Raw genomic sequence first — 22477 nt, 5'->3', positions numbered from 1 at the left:
CGGGAAAGTGGACTCTGTCAATGTGAAGGACCCTGGAAACAGATTATGTCCTAGAATATCCAGATAACACCGCTCAGATAACACCTTCATTCTTTTGAAGCTCTAGGATAAAACTCAGCTAAGTCCACGTGGACTTCTGACTTATGGCACTATGTAATGATGATGACGGAGTATAAAAATGTACTACATTATGCTAGAAACCAAATACAACAAGGGCAGACACATTCTAAGCATTAGTAGTGATTATGACAGTGATTGTATAGCAATGCACGCCGACTAAAACAGGGCCCACTGTGCACTGCAGATAGACTCATTTTGTAGGTTACCTCTATATTTAAAAAACTGATCTTAAAGAGAAGTGATTTCTCTATGTTTACTGCTAATGTTCTTCCTTTCTGCCTTGGATTGGGGAGCTGGGGATCAAATCCAGGGCCTTGTACCCTCTAGGCAAGCACTGTCCCAACACTCCTGCCACTCTAAATAATATTCTCATAGTTTTATGCATTCTCTGCTCTGTGCCCCTCACTCCCACTCCTACAGGATATCAACAGATTACATGTTCTGATTTGCATTTTAAGGTACTACTTTAAAAAAAATCTGGGGTAAAGTAACACACCGCTTTAACCCCAGCGTTCAGAACATTTTTGTAGACAAATTTTGTGAGTTACAGGCCAAAAGTCTACATAGAAAGTTCTAGGCCATCCAGGACTATATAGTGAGATCCTATTTCAAAGACCATACTCTGCTGTCAGAATAGCCATTACACAGGAGACAAGAAGGAGATGTTCTGGGAGGAATCACACAGAACTCCATTTTACTAGCAGTACTTCATTTTGGAAGACATTAAGATGTGTATTTCTTATTCTTTGAGATCATTCCTATAAGTAGAATATTACATATTTTTAAGGTTCTATACCAAAGCTCACAAACTAAGGCCTGTGCACTAAATGCAATCCAACATCTATTTCTGGTAATAAAATTTTTCTGTACCACTATTACAGTCATCTGTTTGTGATTTGTTAATGGCTATACTCAAGAAAGAAGCTATTTTATTATAAGGTACAACTAAAAAATCTAGAGCACAAATGAAGGTATAACTAACTCACAAGTACCTGAATATAATCTTGGATGTGGGGGTAGAAAATGGCTAGCAAGGTTGAGGACTGTCCTAGCTAGCTTCAGCTGTCAACTGGACATAGCCTAGAGTCATCTGAGGGACCTCTCCTGAGGGACTGTTCACATTAGGTCAGTTTGTGCAGAGGTCAGAGACCAAGCCAGTAAGCATTCCTCCGATGGGTTCTACTTTGAGTTTCTGCCCTGATTTCCCTCACTGATGACCTGGAAGTATAAGCCAAATAAACACGTCCTGCCCCAGTTTATTTTGGTTTTAACACGGCAAAGGAATGGAACTATCAGTTATAGGGCTGGGGAGTTGCTTCTACTTTGGAAAGTTTTGGCCACCAAAGGTAAAGAGGATCAGGACAAGGACAAGGCTGCAGATTTGAGAATCATAAGACATTAATAGAAACTGGGCCAAATGATTCATCTTTTCAAGAAAGAAGATGTATGGTAAGAGAAGCAAAGAGACATTTGACATCTGGAGGGTTTTATGCTAAGTCATTAGTTAACAAACATGATTTTCATGCTAATTCATGAAGCAAACTAACATTAGTAGGTGAATCAGAGGTGTAACGGTTAGCTAAAGGTACAGACATAAAACAGATGAGATATACTATCCATGTGTGAGTGATAGACTTCTGGGTTGATGGTGGGCAAGGAAAGGGAGTGCACATCAATGTTTTTCCTCTTCATTTACAAACAACAGCAAAGTCAGCAGCAGGATGTGATGGTGCAGACCTGTAATCCCAGGTCTTGGGAGGAGAAAGCAGGAGGATCAGGAGCTCAATGCCAGACTTAGTTATACAGTGAGTCTAAGGCCAGTCTGTAGCACATGAGACCTTGCCTCAAAAAAAAAAAAAAAAAAAAAGAACACATCGCTTATCTTTTATTGTTTTGCCCAATTACCAGCCAGGATGCATCTGTTTAATTTTTACTGGGGACAAACGTAGTTTAAAAATAAAACTTCAAGATTATTAAGCATTTAAAGCTTTTATTAGATCAATATTTGTTGTATTTTCTACTCTGATCCACTTGCTTTTTCTTCTCCCAAACCACAAAGAAAATACCTAACAAGCTTTCTAAAAAAAAAAAAAAAGTTTGTATATTGCATAATAACACTCTATAAAAAGAAACATGGAAGGGGGCAAGCTGCCTCAGTCTCAGCCAGCTGAGATGCTTTCTATAGAAAAGATGAGATCAGTGATCTAATTTCCAGAGTCTATCAATAGTAGGGTTTTTTTTTTTGTTTACTTTAGTTGAAGTTACAAACAAACAAATACCCTTCCTGTTGTTATGCAGATCCAGAGTGAGCTACTCAGTAGCTGTTCTAATCAGTACTAGAATAAGGAATAAAATTTATTCTTCCAGGAACACATATAAATATTTACATATCAACATGTTTTTATCTACAGAGTAATTTAGATGGGAGAATTTGCAATGTTTGATAATTTTAGCTTACAATTTGCTCAGAGACCAGGACACTCACAGTATGCTGTTTATTATAGTAATACTATTTGTTATAGTAATTTTCACTATTAAGGAGATTCTAAAGTAGTGGGAAAACCACAGAAGTTTACTATACAGTAATGCATGCTATGATGTCAGAGACTTTGATTTACCTCCTTGCTGTTATACCAACTAGACCTCACTGAATTTCTTCTATTTGGTCAATTAAACAAGCATACTGATATTTATTAGGGAAAAAAACTATAGAAATTGAAGCCTTAAAAAGAACTTTTTATTCTTACTTTGTGCATTTCACATCATCATCCCAATGCCATCCATTTCCCTATCCCTTCATATCTGCCCTCTACCCTTGCAACCTCCCCCCACAAAAGAAAACAAAATTTAGAAATAAATAAATAAACCCATCTTGCCATAGAGGCTGTGGTATGTCACATAGTATACCCTTTTGACCAAACTCCTTTACTTGCAAATGTTCATTGCAGTGGTCATTGGTATGGTTTGAGGCCTCTGGCTTCTGCTGCATTATCAATACTGAATCCTCATCAGGAGTCCTCTCTGTGTCATGGAGGTCCTGCAGCTTTGGATCTGAGGACTAAGCCCTTTATGTACTCCAGCAGTTCATAGTTGTAGTGGATATTGGGGTAGCCCAACTCAGAGCCCTGATCTGGGCCTGGGTGGACCTGAGTTGGTCAGCCCACTCATTCTCCTGAGCACCATGCCCCCAAGGGCCAGCTCTCCTGTACTCACACTCTCAAAGGGCTCATCCATGTCTCAGCACCAGTGCCAGTTCTACTGTGCTGCCCAGGAGAGGTGTGGGGCATGTTCTCCTTAGTGCTGCAGCTAGTGAGGGGTGGGGCCAGCTCTCTTGCACCAACTCCATTAGAACCAGGTCTCCCATGCTGTCCAAATGAGGGGCAGGGCCAGGTCTCCAGAGTACGGTGGCCTGTGAGGGTCAGGACTAGCTCAGCACAGTGCTGCCAACAGCCCAGACCAAAGACATCCCCATGGCCTTTGGTGGTAACATGGGCCTGGAACATCAACACAGACACTAGCTGCAATAGGACCAGGGACCTGGATATGGCCCTCAGCAGCAGCATGGGCCAGGATGTCTCCAGTGCCTCAGTTGGCAGCATAAGCCACTCAGAATCAGTTTGTGTGCCCCTTCCCCCAGTGTCAGTACAAGCCTTGGACATGAACACAAGACCACTGAGATCCGGATGGCCTTGGTGGCAGCCTGGGCCACAGACATCAGTACTGCTTCCAGTTGAGTTAGGGCATAGACTCAGACATGGTAGCAACTGGGCCTGGACCTTTCCATGGTCCCCACTCCTCATATCCACCTGTTCCTCCCACCCTTGAGTCTCCAGTTCCACCTCTCTCCACAGGGCACAAACCGTTTGGCTTTGCTTTCTCTCCCATCTCTCCACCACATACTCTGTCTTTCTCACATCTCTATCACAAATTCACGTATCCTAGTGGCACCCTGGGCATGTGCTTGGGTGTCTCCAATTACAACTTTTTAAAAGTACCTAGCATACCTGATACTGTGAGGTCTTCTATACTAATACTAGAGAATCAGATAGCTGCTCAAGTCTCATTCCCAGATACTGGGATTCTTTACTCATCCTTCTTAAACACACACACACACACACACACACACACACACACACACACACACACACACAGCCAAAAATGAAAAAAAAAAGCAAGACTTGAAATTTCAGTAAGAACAACAAAAATAGATAAACCCTACTCATTTGCTCCTCACAGGAGCCAAAAGGGAAAGATAATTCAGAATTACCTCCCATTTAATAAATGAATAAACCAAAACAACAAGTTTTATGCTTACAACCTTTTACTTTTTCCACATGCTAGGAATCAAAACCAGAACATTGTGTGTAATGACACCAACCTCTTCTGCTAGAGAAGTGTCAAAGCACTGAATCCAAGCCTTGGTATAATTTCCTCACTTATAAAATGGGAATGATTTCTTTTGAGGATTAAAATAAGAATGTGTGAGCTGGAGAGATAGCTCAGAGGTTAAGGGCACTGACTGCTCCTCCAGAGGTCCTGAGTTCAATTCCCAGCAACCACACGGTGGCTCACAACCATCTATAATGTGATCTGATGCCTTGTGGCCTTCAGATGTACATGCAGGCAGAGCATTGTATACATAATAATAAATAAATCTTTAAAAAAATAAAATAAGAATGTGTGTTCATTTTTTTGTGTAGTAAGTATTAATTTACAAATATTTAACAAGGATTAGGACTCATATACTACTTTAGCAAAGTCTCACAGACATAATCTTTACTTGGGGAATATATAGAAGAGAAGGAGGGAAAGAGGATGCTTATCATAACAGCACACATGAAATCAAGGTTCTAAGTACAAGCAAGATAAGGCAAATCATTTCATGGGAGGTAGGGTATCAACAGGTTAGGGAGGTCAAGGAATTCTTTCTCAGAGAGCAAGCCAAGGGAAGGCTTCTGAAAATAAGACAAAAGGAGTACAAGATGGATTTTTATCACTCTCAAAAGCAAGATAAGACTAGCAAATGATATTGGGTCTTATAAATGACCCATGGGAAAACTCCATAGTGAAGCTCTAAATGTACTGTTACTATGGCTACCTTGAGCTAAACAAACAAAAATACTCCACTCCCCCCCCACCTCAAATACCCTGCCACTCCAACGGCCATTCCAACTATCTTTAAACCAGCACCAGGTGCTCTTAACTCCATAGTGGCCCTGAGGAAATGACATGACAATAGCAGCTGCTCACTCTGCCTCCTGAAGGCACAGCCCCAGCCTGGAGTTTGCACTGGACATTTTTCTAACACAAGTTTCAGTGAACTCAGGATTATCCTGTGATTGTTTCTACCTAAGCCACAGGTGGAGTCCTCCCTCTGACTGACTAGCAGGGGTACCAATGCTAGTGACTGGTGTAGAAAAGACAGTGCTCTGCTTGGTATAAACAAAAGCTTCCGTTTGTCTGAGACATGCGAATAACTCTCTTCTGCTGTGCAAGCAGTCTTTAGCTCAGTGGGGGACACCTTCCTGTGCTGTCTTTCTGGATCTTGCCAACACTGGGCTCAATAAAAGGGTTTGATGAAACCATCTTTTCTGGACTGTTTCAGCAATGTTAGTTAATAGCTGGTAACATGAGGAAAGCAGCAGCAGAAGCCATGGTGTGTTGACAGAAGGGGCAGAACAGCAGTGGCATAGTGTAGCGAGTAAAATGAACAGCAGAAACGATGGAATAACTGGCTCCTTTATAGCTGAAGACTGACAGCTGAGCTGTTGGCAGGCTGAAGTGCAACAATGGCAAAATAGGGGCCACAGAGGTTTTAGGAAATAAAAGTGCTTCCTGTACATATCTGGCACAAACCTACTGGCCTGAGTTTGATCTTGGAGGTCCACACTTTAAAAGTTGGATGTACTTGCAGGTATGGCTGTTGTGTCATGGGTGTACCAGCAGGCGGCAGAGAGGATAAAGGCTACGTCTACGCTCAGTGCTCTGACCTATGAACATCTGAATGATTAGTAGCCTAACATTCCCTGAAAAACATGAGCCTGAGATGACCACCAGTTGGTACAAGGCAGGCCTGGATGGGCTCCCAGGACAGGAAGCAAGCCAGAGACTAGAAAACCCCTGCCTGGGACCATGAGCCCCGGGGCAGGATTGAGTCCAAAACAGACAATCCTTGCAAGGGGCCCTACGGGCTGGCCAGGTGAGGAGTGAGCCCAAGGCAACTACTAGACTGGCACTATGGAGCCTAGACAGGGAGCTAGCCTGAGAAGAAACCAGTCTGGTATCACACAGGCCTGGGGGTGGGGGGTGACGTATGCTGGGCAGACCATGTTCAATATAACCCCCTGCTCAGTGCCATAATCTGTGAGTAGGGCACAGCACTCCTGAGACAACTGCAGACACTCACAAATCCCTGATGCCACTAAGAGGAGCAAGTAAGTGGTGGAAAGATGGAAAGTAAAAGGAACAGAAGAATGTGGTCACAATGAAGAGAGGCACAACTGGAGAACTGAGGGTAGTAGCCTCGAGTGTGAGTAGCCAGTCCATGGTGGGATCCCGGCCTACACTGCCACCGGGGGCCACATATGGGCCTGCCTCTCTGTAGCAGCAGTGGTGTGCTATCACCAAAGGCCAGGTGGATGTCCTTGGTCTGGGCTGCAACCTGGGGCCTGTTGATGTTTGAAAGCTGTGCAGACACCTTCTTCCTCTCCCATCTATGGCAGACTGGAGAGCTGGCCCTGCGGTCATGAGAATGGGAGAACTGGCCATGTCCCTCACCAGCCGCAACACTCGGGAAAGCAGACCCTGCACCTCACCTGGGCAGCAGGACAGAACTAGCTCTGGTTGCAGGGGTTCTTCTGAGTGAGCCAGCCCTGAGGATGTGAGAAGGGGAGAGCTTGGAGGGCGAGCCATCTCATACACCTCTCAGGCCCAGATGCAGGGCTTTGAATTGGCCCATCCCAGCATCTGCCCCATTAATGAACTGCTAAAGTGCATGAAGGATCCAAAACTCCAGGATGACACAGGGCAACAACAGGATATTCGAGAGGAGTCCTAGTGAGGTTCCAGGATTGATAGAAGCCAGAGGCCTCCTTACTGACCAACAAGTCATTGCAGTGAACATTCGCAAACAAAGAAGTGTGGACAAAAGGGTATACTGTGGGGCGCACTGTGACACACTGAGGTTTCCACAATGAGATGTTTTTTCTTTGCTGTGTGGCAGGCTGCAAGGGTGAAGGGTGGGTCTGAGGGGGAAGGGGAGATAAGTGGGATTGGAGTACATGGTGTGAAATTCATAAAGAACCAATACAAAGTTAAAATAAACGTTATAAAAAATTTAAAGAACAGCTGGATATGGCAGTGCACATCTGTAATTTTACCACTCTATGAGAGGCTGAGACATAATACTCAAGTAGAAGCTGTGAAGCAACTTCTAAAAGTCATCCTCTGTCCTCTGCACGTTTACATGTGTGCTATGGCATGCATCTACAGGCACAAACACATATTTTTCTTTCTCCCTCTACAAATACACACACAAAAAAAAAAACCTAAAAAATACAAAAAACAAAAAAACAAAACAAAACAAAAAAACCAACCGGGTGAAACTGTGAGACTGGTAGCTGGCGGCAGCAGAGACATCAGTGAAAAAGCAGCAGTACAGCCCTTCACTAACGGTGGCAACCGCGACAGCAGAAATAGAGGGGATGGAGCACTGAGGATGAGGAAGGATAGAATAACCAAAGAGAAACTGCAGGCCCCAGCTGTAGAGTTTTAGAGAGCTCTCAAGCCTGTAGGACTAGGAGTCTCACACACCCAGCCTGGCAGCTTTACCACTGGTTCCTAAGGCTTTAGAATCCCAACAACCAGGCCCTCCCCTACACTACAACACCTGCTGTTACTGAGGGCTAAAGACGACAGGAAAGAGAAGTGGCTGAGAAGCTGATCCATGGGTAAGAACACTTGCTGCACAAGCAGGAGGACCTGAGTTCAAATCCCCGGAACATGAGGAAGGAGGGAACACAGGAAGATCCCTGGGGTTTAACTGGTTGCCAGCCTAGCTTCTGGTTTAATGAGAGATCCTGTCTCAAGTGAATACAGCAGAAGATACCCAACATTCGCCTCCACTTTCCATGTGAGCACACAGGTGCACACACCACACTCACATAGAAGAAATGTAACTCCCTGCCCTTGTTATTACACCTTGCATTCTGATCACCAGCGGTCACAACAGGATAGTTGGGGATGAAAAGGAAATTCTGAGCAGTAAACAAACAAGAAAAAATATTTTACAATATGGTTATTTTTAGTTCAGTGACTTCCTCCAACATTTCTTTTTCCCTGAAGGTCCCAGTAAATGCATGGCCTTTACTTTCAAGAAATGAACTTGTAGTTTCTGGACAGAGTTGATCTCTTTCCCACAGCTGGAGGGAAAGAACGTCTGTGCCAGCTGCAGCCTTGTTTTTGTTTTTGTTTTTTTAAAGATTTTATTTATTTTATGTATATGAGTGCTCTATCTGCATGCACAAGAGGGCATTAGAGAGTATAGATGGTTGTGAGCCACCAAGTGGTTGCTGGGAACTGAACCCAGGACCTCTAGAAAAGCAGACAATGCTCTTAAGTGAGGAGTCATCTCTCCAGCCCTGCAGCCCCACTCTTAACTGCTGATCCCTTAGCAAACAATTCAACACAGCGGTGTTTGCTGCACAGTCACAAGAATCATACAATTGAGGGCAGGCAGTGGGGGTGCGCCCCTTTAATCTCAGCACTCAGGAGGCAGAGGCAGGCGGATCTCTGAGTACGAGGCCAGCCTGGTCTACAGAGTAAGTTCCAGGGCAGCCAGGACTACACAGAGAAACCCTGTCTCAAAAACAAACAAAAGAATTATACATCTGAAAAGGGTATGTTGAAAATGTAAAAGAAAAATAATTTAATGTTTGGGTTCTTGGTGAAAGAAAAGAAAATAAATGTAACTCAAAGTGAGCAGTAGATTAAAATGCTTTTCTCCTCTTTTACTCCCTTTTCTTTATAGCAAAAATGAAAAATATAGGCAACATAGCTAGAGAACAACCAAAATGGAGTTTGGGGTCACAACCGTAGTCCAGTCTAGCTACACCTCATAATAATACACATCTTCATATAACCACTAGCTATCTTTTCTGTTTGTCCAATAGACACCTCACACCATCACATATTAACATACAATTTTAAGATAAAACTATGAAAAATTTAAATCTAAATTTAAAAAATAGGAAGCATAGTTGATAGTTAAAATTATAATTAATAAAGAATTCTGTTTGCTGAGCATGATGATGCACACCTTTAACCCCAACACTTGGGAGGCAGAAGCAAGTGGATCTATCAGTTCAAGGTCAACCTAGTCTACACAGTGAGTTCCAGGACAGCCCAAGATATGTAGCAAGATCCTGTCTCCAAAAACAAACAAACAAACAAACAAACAAATCCAGTTTACGTAACAGATAGACTATAAAAAATATCTTCTCATAAAATTTTTTTTATAAAACTTACTTTCATAAAAATATTTTTCAGAAAGTAAGAATATGAACAAACAAAAGTCTATCCTGAGCTATCAGCTCTTCTCTGGTGGTGGAGAATATACTCAGCAGTTCAACACAGTCTCAATATTTTGATTCCACTGACTTCAGTCTCAGGAAACCATTCAGAAGCAGTTCCCCAACCCAAGAGTCATTATCTCATCTCTTTTATACCCATCTTCTATCTAGTGCATAAATAATTACTAAAAAAATAATACAATTCTTTACTGTGATTTGGGCTTAAACATTTTCTTTCTTTCCTTTGTGTGTGTGTGTTGTGGATCAAACGTAGGGCCTCGCACCATGCTAAGCTTTAATGTCAGCATTAAACATTTTCTTACACTAAAAGTCAGTTCAAAATTACTAAATCAAACAATAGCAAGTACATTCCAATAAAATACAAAATAACTACAATACTATAACTCAATCCTTCACACCTAATACCTAGTTCACAAGCTGTTTTTGTTCTTAATGAAGCAAAATCATCACAAGTATTAACTGCATTACCTTCATAATGTTAACTAAGTCTGTTTGATAGTAGCGGTCCTGATGTGCATTCGCTGCTGCTAGCGTAAGAAGGTAATCATTCCTTGCATGGGTAGCTTTGGAATTACATTCAGATCGCCGGGCTTTTAACTACAACACAGTACATAAAAACAAAATATTAATGCAGCTGACATTACAGTGAAACACACATATGATTATTACCCTTAGGAGCAATGGTGGGACACGTTTATAAACTCAGCAGTTGGCAGCCTGAGCCAGGAAGATCTTGAATTTGAGACTAGACTGGACCACATAAATAAGACCCTGACAAGAACGAATGGGGTGGCTACTGGTAATTAGTACCAGTAATTAACAAATGATGTCTCACTAAAAATAAAGAACCAAGTAGAAAAAAAAGCTTAGGTATATAAAAAGTACTCATTACTAAGAAATGAAACATGAAAGAATATTTTCAAATTTTAAAAAATTTTATATATGAGCATGGCATATATCATTCCTATGTGCCCCACTCCATGTCCTCTCCAAAAATTCATGATCTCTTAATTACATGTATATACATATGTACATGTATGCATATACATATGTGTGCATGTTATATACATAAACATATACACACACGTATATATCTAACCAAATGAATTAGCTTTGCTTGTAAGCACCTGGGTCCAGGGCTGACCACTTGGGATTGGACAACCTATGTGGAAGCTTGTTCCTGGAAAAATGGATTCTCCCTCTCTTAGCAGCACTGAGGACCTGTAGCTCTTTATCTGAGGGTGAGACCATGTGAGGTTTCCCTTGTTTGTATTGACATGTCAACTGATGTTGTCATTAAGTGCTGGTCTTGTTCAGGCAACCATACAGCTGAAAGCTCATGGGTAGATATTACCAGTCAAATCTAGGGAACATTATGTAACAATCTTAGTTTTTATTTAACATACTTCTGAAACTTTGTAGAAAAACTCAAAATATTTTGTTCATTTTATTTAAGTATAAAATAAAGACTTTGAAATTAAATATATTACCTTCCAAAACATTGGTAAATTTAGTAAAGAGTTAGAATATAGTTTTCAAGCTTATTCAAATCAAAATATTTTGTAAGATTTATTTATTGGAGAGGTGTACACACATGCTACACATGCTTGTTAGAGGACAACACAGAGGATATAAGTTCTTTCCTTCCATTATTAGCATCTAGGAATTGAACTCAGGTCATCAGGCTTTGCTGAAGGTACCTTTTCTTGCTGAGCCAACTCACTGTCCAAAAACTAAACATTGCTACTGTGCCCCTCCCAAACCTGCCTTCTGCTGGGGATGCTCACAAGAAAGTCAACTCGCCAGCCTGCCTAACAGCTGTTCTACAATTCAAAGACCCATATAAAAACTTACTTGCATTGGGCACAGAAGGCCTGCTACAGGTATATGTCTGAGAAGAAAAGATTTTGAGCACTTCCTAAAAATCCCTACACTGTATCTCTGAACTGTGAGATAAGGATATATAAGCAGTTGAGGATAGAAACCTACCCTTAAAGTAGTCTTGAAAAGCAAGGTGTGCCCAAAGTATTAACAGCTTTGTGAAAAATCCACATACTGAGAGAGAAAGCTCCTGCTTGGGCCACTGATCTTAAAGTGGCTTTCCAAGGCAGGAATAACCCCCTTCACCCTTGACAGAGTTAATCGTTAACTTTATAAGCCAAGAGGCTTCTCGTTCGTGATATACACTGTTCAAAACTCACCTTCACACTTGCTTTCTGTAAACTGATTCTTGATTGAAAAAGACTAAGTTTAGACCTATAATAAAAATAGAAAGGCATATTTTAAAATATTATAGACTATGTAGTAAAATTATCTTATATTACAAGTACTTAATTTTAAACGACCCTTTCAAGACACTTTTCTAAATCTAAATTAAAAGTAGAAAACCAAGAGTAACGCATATTTGCTTTTGTCTGTATTTAACAAGCTGGAATGCTAACAGAATGCTCTGAGGACCCTGCACCCACAATAAGTTACTCATGTTTGCTTGCCCTCCACTTCTAAAGGTGTTCTGACGTTACTAAGAAGGCCATTGGCCTTGGTCCTGTGTGATTCTGATTGTTCTATTTAGTCATCTTCCACTCAGTATTGGTACCTTTAATTTGTGAAAGGAACCATAATGTATCATTAGTAGTAAAAGTATGTTGGAATATTATATATTTAGGAATATATAAATATATGTATATATTTAAAATGCGATAACTTCACAAAGAAAAATCAACAGACAAATGCTGAATGAACAAACAAGACTCTTGTGGCCAGTGGTTTTTCTGAAGCTGCAAAGTTTGTCTTGACTGCAGTGCCATGGTGATTGCCATGGGAGAAGTCAACACATGTGCTGGCAGCTATGCCTTAATATCAAGAACAGTCTCAGAGCACTTGGGATTGGAAACAAAGCAGTTGGTCTCTAAAGAGTAGTGAAGGCGGACTCTTGTTTCTAATAAGAGAGAAGACATCCAGGAACAAATGCACACTCTCCCTAACTCTTCATTGTGATTTAAGCTTGTGGCTAGAGCTCTTGCCTAGACTGCAAAGCTCTTGGTTCAATCAAGAGCATCAAAACAAAGTCTAAGATATTCCGGACTCCAGTTATTTCTTACCTTGTCATATTCATATTTATACTTCATGGGGTTTTTTTTTTTTTTTTTTTTTACTAATCAGACTTCTAATTTTGATTCAGAAAACAAAGGCCAAAGGAGTTAAGACTAGAAAGTGACTATTTAGGGTAAGGAAAGACTGTGTTTAAAGTATTCTCAGTTCTCCTCTTTCTGTAGTCATCATCCAAACAGGCTGCATTGCACCTACATCTTCTAATGCAAGGTTTTAATTTATAACATTTGCTAATCTGCACATATTCCTTGAATAGTATTAAAGTAATATTAGTGGCAAAATTAAGACAGCACATGGTAGGATGCTATTCAGATGGCTCAGTAGCTAAAAGTGCTTGCTGCCAAGTCTGATATTCAATTCCTAGGCTCAATACAGTGAAAGGAGAGAAGAGACTCCTGTGAGTTGGACTCTGACCTCCACATGCACAGTATGGCATGCCTGTGTCCATACACATGTGCACACATACATAAATGTACTTTTTAAAGGTACTGTCTGGGGCTAGGGAAATGGCATAGTTGGTTAAATGCTTGCCATACAAGCATGAGGACTTGAGTTCAAATGCCAGTTCTGGTGAGGCTGAGGCAGGAGGATGGGTCCCTGGGATTTGCTGATCAGCAAACTAAGATCAGTGAGCTTTAGGTTCAGCGAGAGGCTCTGTCTGAATAAGGATGGAGAGAACTGAGGAAGATACCTGACACCTACTTCTGGCCTGTGAGCCCCCCCCATATGCACTTAATACATGTGTACAAATACATATAAAGACAGTACCTATCCTTAAAGATGGGTATTACAAAAAGCAGACAGAATTTTTACAAATTATACACTATACTATGAATTATGCTGTTTAATATTCCTTGCCATCTGCTTTCAAATGTTCATGTTCTTTAGGTTTCCCAACTCAACTTCACATCTACCATATAACATATAATCGCATCCTTATAACTGTCATCTGATGCGCAAATGATCCTCAAAGGAAGATCATCAATCCCAAATTGTCATACCAGAGCAAACATTTGACTACCTAGCAAAGATATCCATGCCACTGTGTCTAACTGGCTCTTCAGAATCTACACCTCTAAAATGGAATTAGCTCATTGTCTCCTTCAACTGTACCCCTCTCCTTTCTGTGGCCTTTCCTATACCATGTATCAAATTATCTATCAATATTGTTATCCAATCTTTATGCCCCTTTCCTGATATTCCTTCCTCATCTTAGAAAAATTAAACTAAGCTTTAAGGCTCTGTTCAAACACCATGCTTCTATAAAGGCTTCCCTTATCATTATGAAAAATTAACCTTTATCTTTTATCCATGAATTTTTTTGTATTTCTATAAATACTTACTAAATGAGTGATTTTAGGCACTTTATTTCTTTTGAGTTTACTATGAGTACGCAAACCATCTATAAAGTTATATTTAAATAAATGATCTTATTCTAGGCTCCAAATTTGAGGGCACAAAGCTTACTTTCTTGTACTCATCTCTATACTCAAAATACCCAAAGGAAAGTACTAATTCAATGAGCATGGAGTGAATGAATGAAGAAACTGTGAATTAATTAATGAGTTAAATTAATTTCTAAAAAAGTTGTATACTGACCTAAAATGTCTTGCTTTGCATTTGAGCCATATAAAAAGGCAGCTCTAGGTGTCAGCTGTCTCCTAAACTCTACCAAGAAGTCAACTAGACCTCTTAGGAAGTCAGTCAATATTTCATTTTCACCCTTTAGATCATGGTTACCTGAGGTATTTACATAAGCTCTACCAATCTAATAATTCTCAGGTCTAGAACCTATGAGAGGTTAAAAAGTAAGTTCATAAAGTCCACTATGACTGAGTAAGTTTTCCCAATTTAAACTTTCAGGTCAGGACTATAGATGGCTTAGCAGTTATGAGCCCTTGTCCTTGGAGAGAACCTGGATTCAGTTCAGTGCACCACATGAAGCTGATAACTATTTGTAATTATGTGTCTCTCTTATACCCAAACCTACACACAAAGTAAAAAATAGTTATAAATTAAATGAAAAACCTTTCAGGACTTAGTGAGAAGATGGACTCAGTTAAGTACATGAAATAATCATATACTTAAAATAAAATAATAAAACCAAAAAATGTAATTAAGGAAATGTTAAATGTTTCCCTATAACATTAAAAATGAAATGACCATTCATTTATCATCATTTTGAGCTCAATTAAATATTAGGAGCACCCCCCCCCCAATTTTTATGAAATATTTATGAAGTTGTCAAAATATTTTGCAGTTAGAGTATGGAGTGAAACAATTGTCTTCTGGACACGATAGGGCAACTACACTCATGAACTCAGAGAAGCTGTGGTAGCCCGCATAAGACCCGCACAAGATCAAGCCAAAATTCTAGTGTGGAAGGAGAAGACGCTCAAGAGCCCCAGCATCTAGCTCATGAGCTTCTGGGGCAGGCAAGTCAGTTTTCTTTACAAGTATGGCCACTGGTAGGTTGGCAGTATGGATAGCCCAATACCCATAAATATATTGGCAGTACACTGGACTCAGTGAGTTATTAACAAGAGCAGAAAAGACATGAAGCTGTGAAGGGATAGGAGGTTGGCATGGATGTGGGAAGAGTTAGGAGGAAAGAAGGGAATGAATATAATCAAAATACATTGTACACATGTATAAAATCCTAGAAAAATTAATAAAAAATATTACATTAAAAATTTCTTGGATAAAAAATGCTAGATACCACTCCTGTGCCAGGATGTACAGGCAGGGTGCAAGGCTGTGTGATTTCATGCCAAGGAAGTCAGATTTCTAGACCATGCACAAGCCAGCACAGTGAACACGAGTCAGTTCCCCTGCTCTCAGACATCTTCAGAACTCAACCCAGCAACACAGGTGCTAGTGGTACTGGTGGTACTGGTGGTACTGGTGGTACTGGTGGCCTTTTCTCACCAATGTAAGAAATATCAAATGCGAGGTTTTTCTGACAAATACTCTAAAACTTGTGTTTAAGACAAAGAATTAAAATCTTTTTATCTGTCCCACCTTGTAAAGCTTTATGCAAAAGTCTTTAATTCTCCCCACCCAGTAACATTTGTTTACACAAAGGCCCACAGCTCTATCCTAGGAATCCGAAGGCCTAGTAGCTTTTTCTCTTTGGAGCAGTGACCCCTTTTCCACTTCCTTCATTTCCTGTGCCACAATTCTTTTCAGACTAACTACCTGAACAAGACCACAAGGCTGGACCCCAGCTAACGGGGAAAAAACACAGCTACCACCTGCGTTAGACTAAAAGCCAAATGCACTTCCTGTCTTGATGTGTTTGCTCTTCCAAGCACAGATATTGTCAAGTTGTCATTGAAAAAAAAATCTCTATTTTGTGTGATTTATATCTTCCATAACTAACTGTTTGTCAAAGAACTATAACACATATACCTCTAAGTGAAATTAACTGACTGCTAAAGCACAGATATAAATGAGTATGTATTAAATTTCATGTAAAAAAACAAAAAAACAAAGCTTCAGAAAAGCTTTCACTTGATGTACCCATGATCCTTTAATGACAGGCGAGGGTCATGGGTTTTCAACAATTAGAGCCAACATGATCAAAATGGGGCATTGAGCCCTGATTTTTCATACAGCATAGCAACTTTAAATTGTCAGTAAGCTCTCAGGCCTGTAAATACAATCTTGATTATCTTTCCTTTTCAAAACTTGATTTAATTATCAAATATCCCTATTTTTCCACATTAAAATAGATAAAGCCAGCCAACAGGAGAAAAGACTGTGATCGACAGTACAAAATACCTGGAGGCTGAATGAATCCAGCACAAGTCTAGACCTTCTATTAACAGAGAACAAAGCACTGACAAAGACAATTTATTTACATAGTTATTTTCTTAGAAATGATAAAATGCCTACTTTGCTTCGATGTCAGCTTTCTCTCTTACTGCATGAGCCATCTGTTCAGTCTCAAAGTACTTCTTTTTGCCTTTCGCTAAATCTTTCACAGTTTCTTGTAATTCTGTTTGGATCTTTGTCAACTGGTCCACACACTGTAAAAATACAGAAACGCAATTATTACAATTTTAGTTTTTAGGTTTACAGAAAACGAGTTTCAGCTTAGGACTGTACAATAAACAATCAGGATGGAAGCTCAGGAAAAACCCCAGCAATTTATTGTCCTTCACTTGCAAATTAAAATCTGGTGAACAGCTGGTACTTCCATCTCAAGTACTGTACCAAATATTGTCACAGCTTGCTTACCCATCATTCTTTGGAAATAACTCTAATGCTGCCCCTGAATCATCTCTGGCAAAGATAAGCCACAGATATTTTTTTTTTCCCTTTAAGGTTTTTTGAGATAGAGTTTCTCTATGTAGACTTGACTGTTCTGGATTCACTCTGTAGATCAGGCTAGCCTCAAATTCAGAGACTGCCTGCTTCTGCCTCCCAGAATACTGAGATTACAGGTGTCCAGCTGCCACAGACATTCTTATACAAATGTTTTTAATCCAAACAATATTAAATGAATGTTCTAGATAGATTAAATTAAATATATATATTTAATATTTGCTTTGGGCTACTGAAATCATTTTTGGCACATAGAATATGAGGGCTTTTTTTTTTTAATTTCTAAAGATCCAAATAAAATAAAAACCAAACACTTTATGATTCCTGAAATGCTATCTACTTAAGTAATTACTTAATTCTTTTTTGAAATATTGGTAATTTCTAATAAATAACTTTATCAGGTATCACGGTAACTTAATTTACCAAAAAAAGACACACTTTAAACATCTAATTTTTCCCTCTAAGACTTAATGCATTTTTATTTCAGGCTAAAGAGAAATTAAACTAGCCAGAATGAGAAAATATAAAAGGTCTTGATATCACAGGGAAAACAGACCTAAGTTCGTACGTACATCAAGAATTTGGGCTTTGTGGGAAGGCAACCTGGGTAGTACATCTCAGTACTGCCAGATGTTAGTTACATGACTTCAGGGCTTTTAATCCTATTAATCTTAGTTTCTCATTAATAACATAGAGATTAGAATAATTTAACTACCTCAACGGGCAACATTTACAAACCAAGCTAAGAGCAACCAAGTGCAGCTCTGACACATAGCAGTTATATATTAAACACTCTCCTTTAGTAGCAAGCTTTTCATAAAAATGACATTCAACAATGACATTTCCTTGTTAATTTTTAATTGAATCAAAGAAACAAGTCCTTTGAAAATATATACTCATGTGTGTATATAAATTCTTCCCCCCCTCCCCAGAGACAAAGCAGTTTTCATAATTGATAGGTCAATCTTGAACTGACTTTTGTAGCCCAGGCACTCCTCAAATTTACAATGTTCCTGACTTGGTCTCCTGAATAGTAGGTGTGTACTACCACATCTGGCTATTGTTAAATTAGCCACTAGCCTTTTGGGGGCAGGGAGTGAGAAAGAATCTCAATATTTAGCACTGACTGGCCTGTAACTCATTATATATACTAGGCTGGTCTCAAGCTCGTAAAGAACCATGCACTTGTGTCTTCCAAGTGCTAGGATTAAATACATGCACCACTCCCAGCTATACGAGGCTTTTAAAAACTAAAGTTACTAGTATATTTAGCAAAATGTGTCAATTCCTTTCTTTTAAGTTTCCCAAAATGGCCCAACTTGAAATTAAGACTGATTAATGCAAACTCTTTCAAGACTTAATGGGATTAAGAATGAAGTACTTTAATACACATGGAACCAATATTGTAAAACTGTATTACTGGAGCTATAGGCCTGGCTGGTCTGGAACTTGCTATGTACACCAGGTTGGCCTGAGTCCACAGAGCTCTGTTTTGACTCTTTCTCTCAAGTGCTGGAATTAAAAGTATGTACCACCAACACCAGCGTAAGTGGTGCCTGACATAAGTGATATTCCTAAGAAGTATTTATTGCGCTTTCCCAATTTCTACAATTTTAGATTATACTCAACTTTATCAGCTAACAAAACATTTAAGTTAAAGAGCACACAATGCTGTGCAGTGATAAGAGCACATCTTTAGTTCCAGCACTAGGGAGGCAGAGGCAAGTTGATCCCTGTGAGTCTGAGGCCAACCTGGTCTACAGAGCGAGTTCCAGGACAGTCAAGGTTACACAGAAAAACCCTGTCTCAAAAAACAAACCAAAGCAAACAAATGAAGGTGTGAACTGAAAAATCCTGGTAAAACACTACCTAGGAACATTTATGAAAACATTTTTATTTTATTTTTTTAGTCTTTTTTAGTTTTTTCTAGTTTTCCAAGACAGGGTTTCTCTGCGTATTGGCTGTCCTGAACTCACTTTGTATACCAGACTGGCCTCAAACTCACAGCGACCCCCCTGCCTCTGCTTCCCAAGTGCTGGGATTAAAGGCATGTGCCACCACGCCCGGGCTGTGAACACGTTTTTTAAGGCTCTAACTTTTAAATGCAATTTAGCATAACCTTACTGATCATAAATATTAAAATACATGTAACAGAAGAAAGAAAACAGAAACAATACCCGTTTTAGTTGCTGTTCTTTTAAGATTCTTACTGTCCTTGCAGGTTCAGAAATGAAGTTTTTATAGTTTTCACATATATTGATCCGAGACTGGGCTACCTGCATGGTTCCCTCGAGGAAAGATTTCCAAACAGGATACATACTCCTAAATTCAGAGGGACAGAAACGTATTAGGCAGGCAAAGTTAAATATATATACTTGGCTAGGTTTTTGGTCACTCTCTAACAGTGACAGAATAGCTATCTTATTCATTAGTGTAAATCCATCTTATGCTGTCACATGTATTATTTTAGCACACACACACACACACACACAGAATACTCTAATTCCATATAGCTCAAGAGTAGGGGATTTTGGCTAATCTATTGTTAATAATGGAGCAGAGGGATAATAAACATTACAATTTGAGACAAAATGAAACTATGAAATGAATGAGTAATATGGACTTTCAGTGTTATGAAAGCTATACTACTGCATTATGGGTAATTTCCTATTTTACAGATAAGGTGAATAAGGTTCAGACTTAAGAGAATAACTAGGCCACTCAAGAATGTGACAGCACTGAAATAAAGATGAAGGCTAAATACTTCTAAAGCACATTCTCTTTCAACTGCACTGTCTTATGTAAACCTATTCAGCTGGAAAGCTATATCAGGAACAAATCACTATGTACGTGAGACACCTATTTTGTCTCAAAAAGAAAGCAGTGGTGTCTCCATACCTGATCTCAAGCTGTACTATAGAGCAACAGTAATTAAAACACCATGGTACTGGCACAGCAACAGGTTGGTTGATCAATGGAATTGAATTGAAGACCCAGAAATGAATCCATACACATATGGTCACTTGGATTTTTGACAAAGAAGCCAAATCTATCTAATGGAAAAATAATAGCATCTTCAAAAAAAATGGTGCTGGTATAACTGGATGTCTACATGTAGAAAAATGCAATTAGATCCATATTTATCACCATGCACAAAACTCAAGTCCAAGTCGATTAAAGACCTCGACATAAAATCAGAGACACTAAATCAGTTAGAAGAAAAAGTGGGGAAGAGCCTGGAACACATTGGCACAGGAGACAACTTCCTGAACAGAACACTAACAGCCCAGGCCTTAACATAAACAATCAATAAATGGGACCTTATGAGGCCGAGGAGCTTCTGTAAGGCAGAAGACACTGTCAAAAGAACAAAGTGACAGCCAACAGACTGGGAAAAGATCTTCACCAACCCTACATCTGACAAAGGTCTAATATCCAAAATATATAAAGAACTTAAATTAAACACCACCAAACCCAATAACCTAATTAAGAAATGAGGCGCAGAACTAAACAGAGAATTCTCAACAGAGGATTATCAAATGGCTGAGAAACACATAAAGAAATGCTCAATGTCTTTAGTCATCAGAGAAATGCAAATCAAAATGACTCTGAGATTCCATCTTACACCCATCAGAATGGCTAAGATCAAAAACTCCAGTGACAGCACATGCTGGTGAGAATGTGGAGAAAAGGGAACACTCCTTCATTGCTGGTGGGAGTGCAAACTGGTACAACCACTTTGGAAATCTATCTGGTGCTAACTCAGAAAACTAAGAATAGGGCTTCCTCATGCTCAACCATGTTCATAGCGGCCTTATTCATAATAGCCAGAACCTGGAAACAACCTAAATGTCCCTCAGTCGAAGAATGGATGAAGAAACTGTGGTACATTTATACTATGGAATACTACTCAGCTATAAAATTCTGAAATTTGTGGTCAAATGAATGGAACTAGAAATGATCATATTGAGTGAGTTAATCCAGAAGCAGAAAGACTCACATGGTATATACTCACTTATAATTGGACACTAGCCCAAGAGGCATGTCACATGATAATCTTAACTTACCAGGAGATTGGGATAGTTGTGAGGACATTCTATTGGGACTCTAGGTGAGAGAAGTATGGGAGAATGGGGAAACAGAAGAAGAACATCATGATGGACGGATCTGGGCCCAGGGGTTCTGCTCAAACTACTGCACCAAGCAAGGACAATATTTGCAGTAAACACTGAACCCCTTCTCAGATCTAGCCAATGGACAAGACATTCTCCACAGTTGAGTGGAGAGCGAGGACTGACTCAGATGCGAACTGTGGTACCCCATATTTGAACCCTTCTCTGTGGTGGGGAGGCCTCGTGGTACTGAGAAAGAATAAGCAGGCTACTAAGACAAGACTTGATAGCTTATGACCATTTAGTGGGGGAGGAGGTCCCCCTCGGTCACAGACCTAGGACAGAGGATTAAGGGGAAAGAGGAGGGAGGGAGGAATGGGAGGATGTAAGAAATTGGATAACAATTTAGATGTAATCTGAATAAATTAATTAAAAAATATATATATATATAAAATAGAAAGCAGTGGTGGTGGAGCTCTACATCTGTCTCTGCTGTACCATGTCTGGTTAGCATCACACTGCGCTCTGGAGTTGTACCAAGCAAATCCCACATGTTGCCTGATACTGTGCAGAGAACTTCTTTGTGAAGTCAAAGAATTATTCATCTTTTACCTTTTCTAGCCAACTTCCTTTTCAAACCATTTTTTTCTAACTTATTAAAAGCTTCAGTCAGTTCTAGATTTTCTTCTTCCATTATAAGTGTCATCAGGAGCAGGAGAGCCATCCCTGCCCTGAGGACAAAGGAGCAGGAGAGCTGCCCCTGATCCAGGGCTCTGAGCAGACCTCACCCCAACATCTACACCCTAGACAATGAGGTCCCTCTTATGAAAGGCATAGAATTCACATACCAGTCAAACACTTGGGCTTAAGTTCTAGATCTGTTTGCTTGATGTTTTGAGACAGTCTCATTCTATAGCCTTGGTTCACTATGAAGCTCAGCCCAGTCTTGCACTTGCCACACGTAGTACTCTGGCCTCAGCCTTTCAGTGTGTTGGGAATTACAAGAATGCACCACCATGCCTGGCTCAAGTAACATAATCATGTAGCACACTACACACTTTTTTATTGCTCCAACTTACTAATGAGAAGGTAAAACTACCAGGCTTCCATGGCATTGCTCTCCGGTCACTCTGCCTCACTAGTTACTCTTCACTGTCTTTTGCTGGTTCCTTTTTCTCTTCCAACCCAATAAACATGGACTCTGGAGTGTCCCAG

The 22477-nt window shown here is 39.9% G+C and overlaps 1 protein-coding gene across 2 annotated transcripts in view; it reads right to left on the bottom strand.

The window, feature by feature from the left end:
- The window catches only part of FCHSD2 (FCH and double SH3 domains 2), a 177616-nt gene that overhangs the window by 71366 nt on the left and 83773 nt on the right, over positions 1–22477 (bottom strand). For both annotated transcript variants that reach the window (XM_084772004.1, XM_084772005.1), the window contains exons 5-8: positions 19328–19472; positions 16719–16852; positions 11912–11966; positions 10179–10307 (exon numbers count right to left, since the gene is read on the bottom strand). In XM_084772004.1, the coding sequence (XP_084628130.1) occupies positions 10179–10307; positions 11912–11966; positions 16719–16852; positions 19328–19472 (463 nt within the window). The remainder of the gene's footprint in view (positions 1–10178; positions 10308–11911; positions 11967–16718; positions 16853–19327; positions 19473–22477) is intronic.

The sequence above is a fragment of the Acomys minous genome (genome assembly GCF_964271855.1).
Source record: "Acomys minous genome assembly, chromosome: 2".
Classification (NCBI taxonomy): Eukaryota; Metazoa; Chordata; class Mammalia; order Rodentia; family Muridae; genus Acomys; species Acomys minous.
The sequence above is the reverse complement of the archived record's forward strand: the minus strand, read 5'-3'. Positions and strand labels throughout refer to the sequence as shown.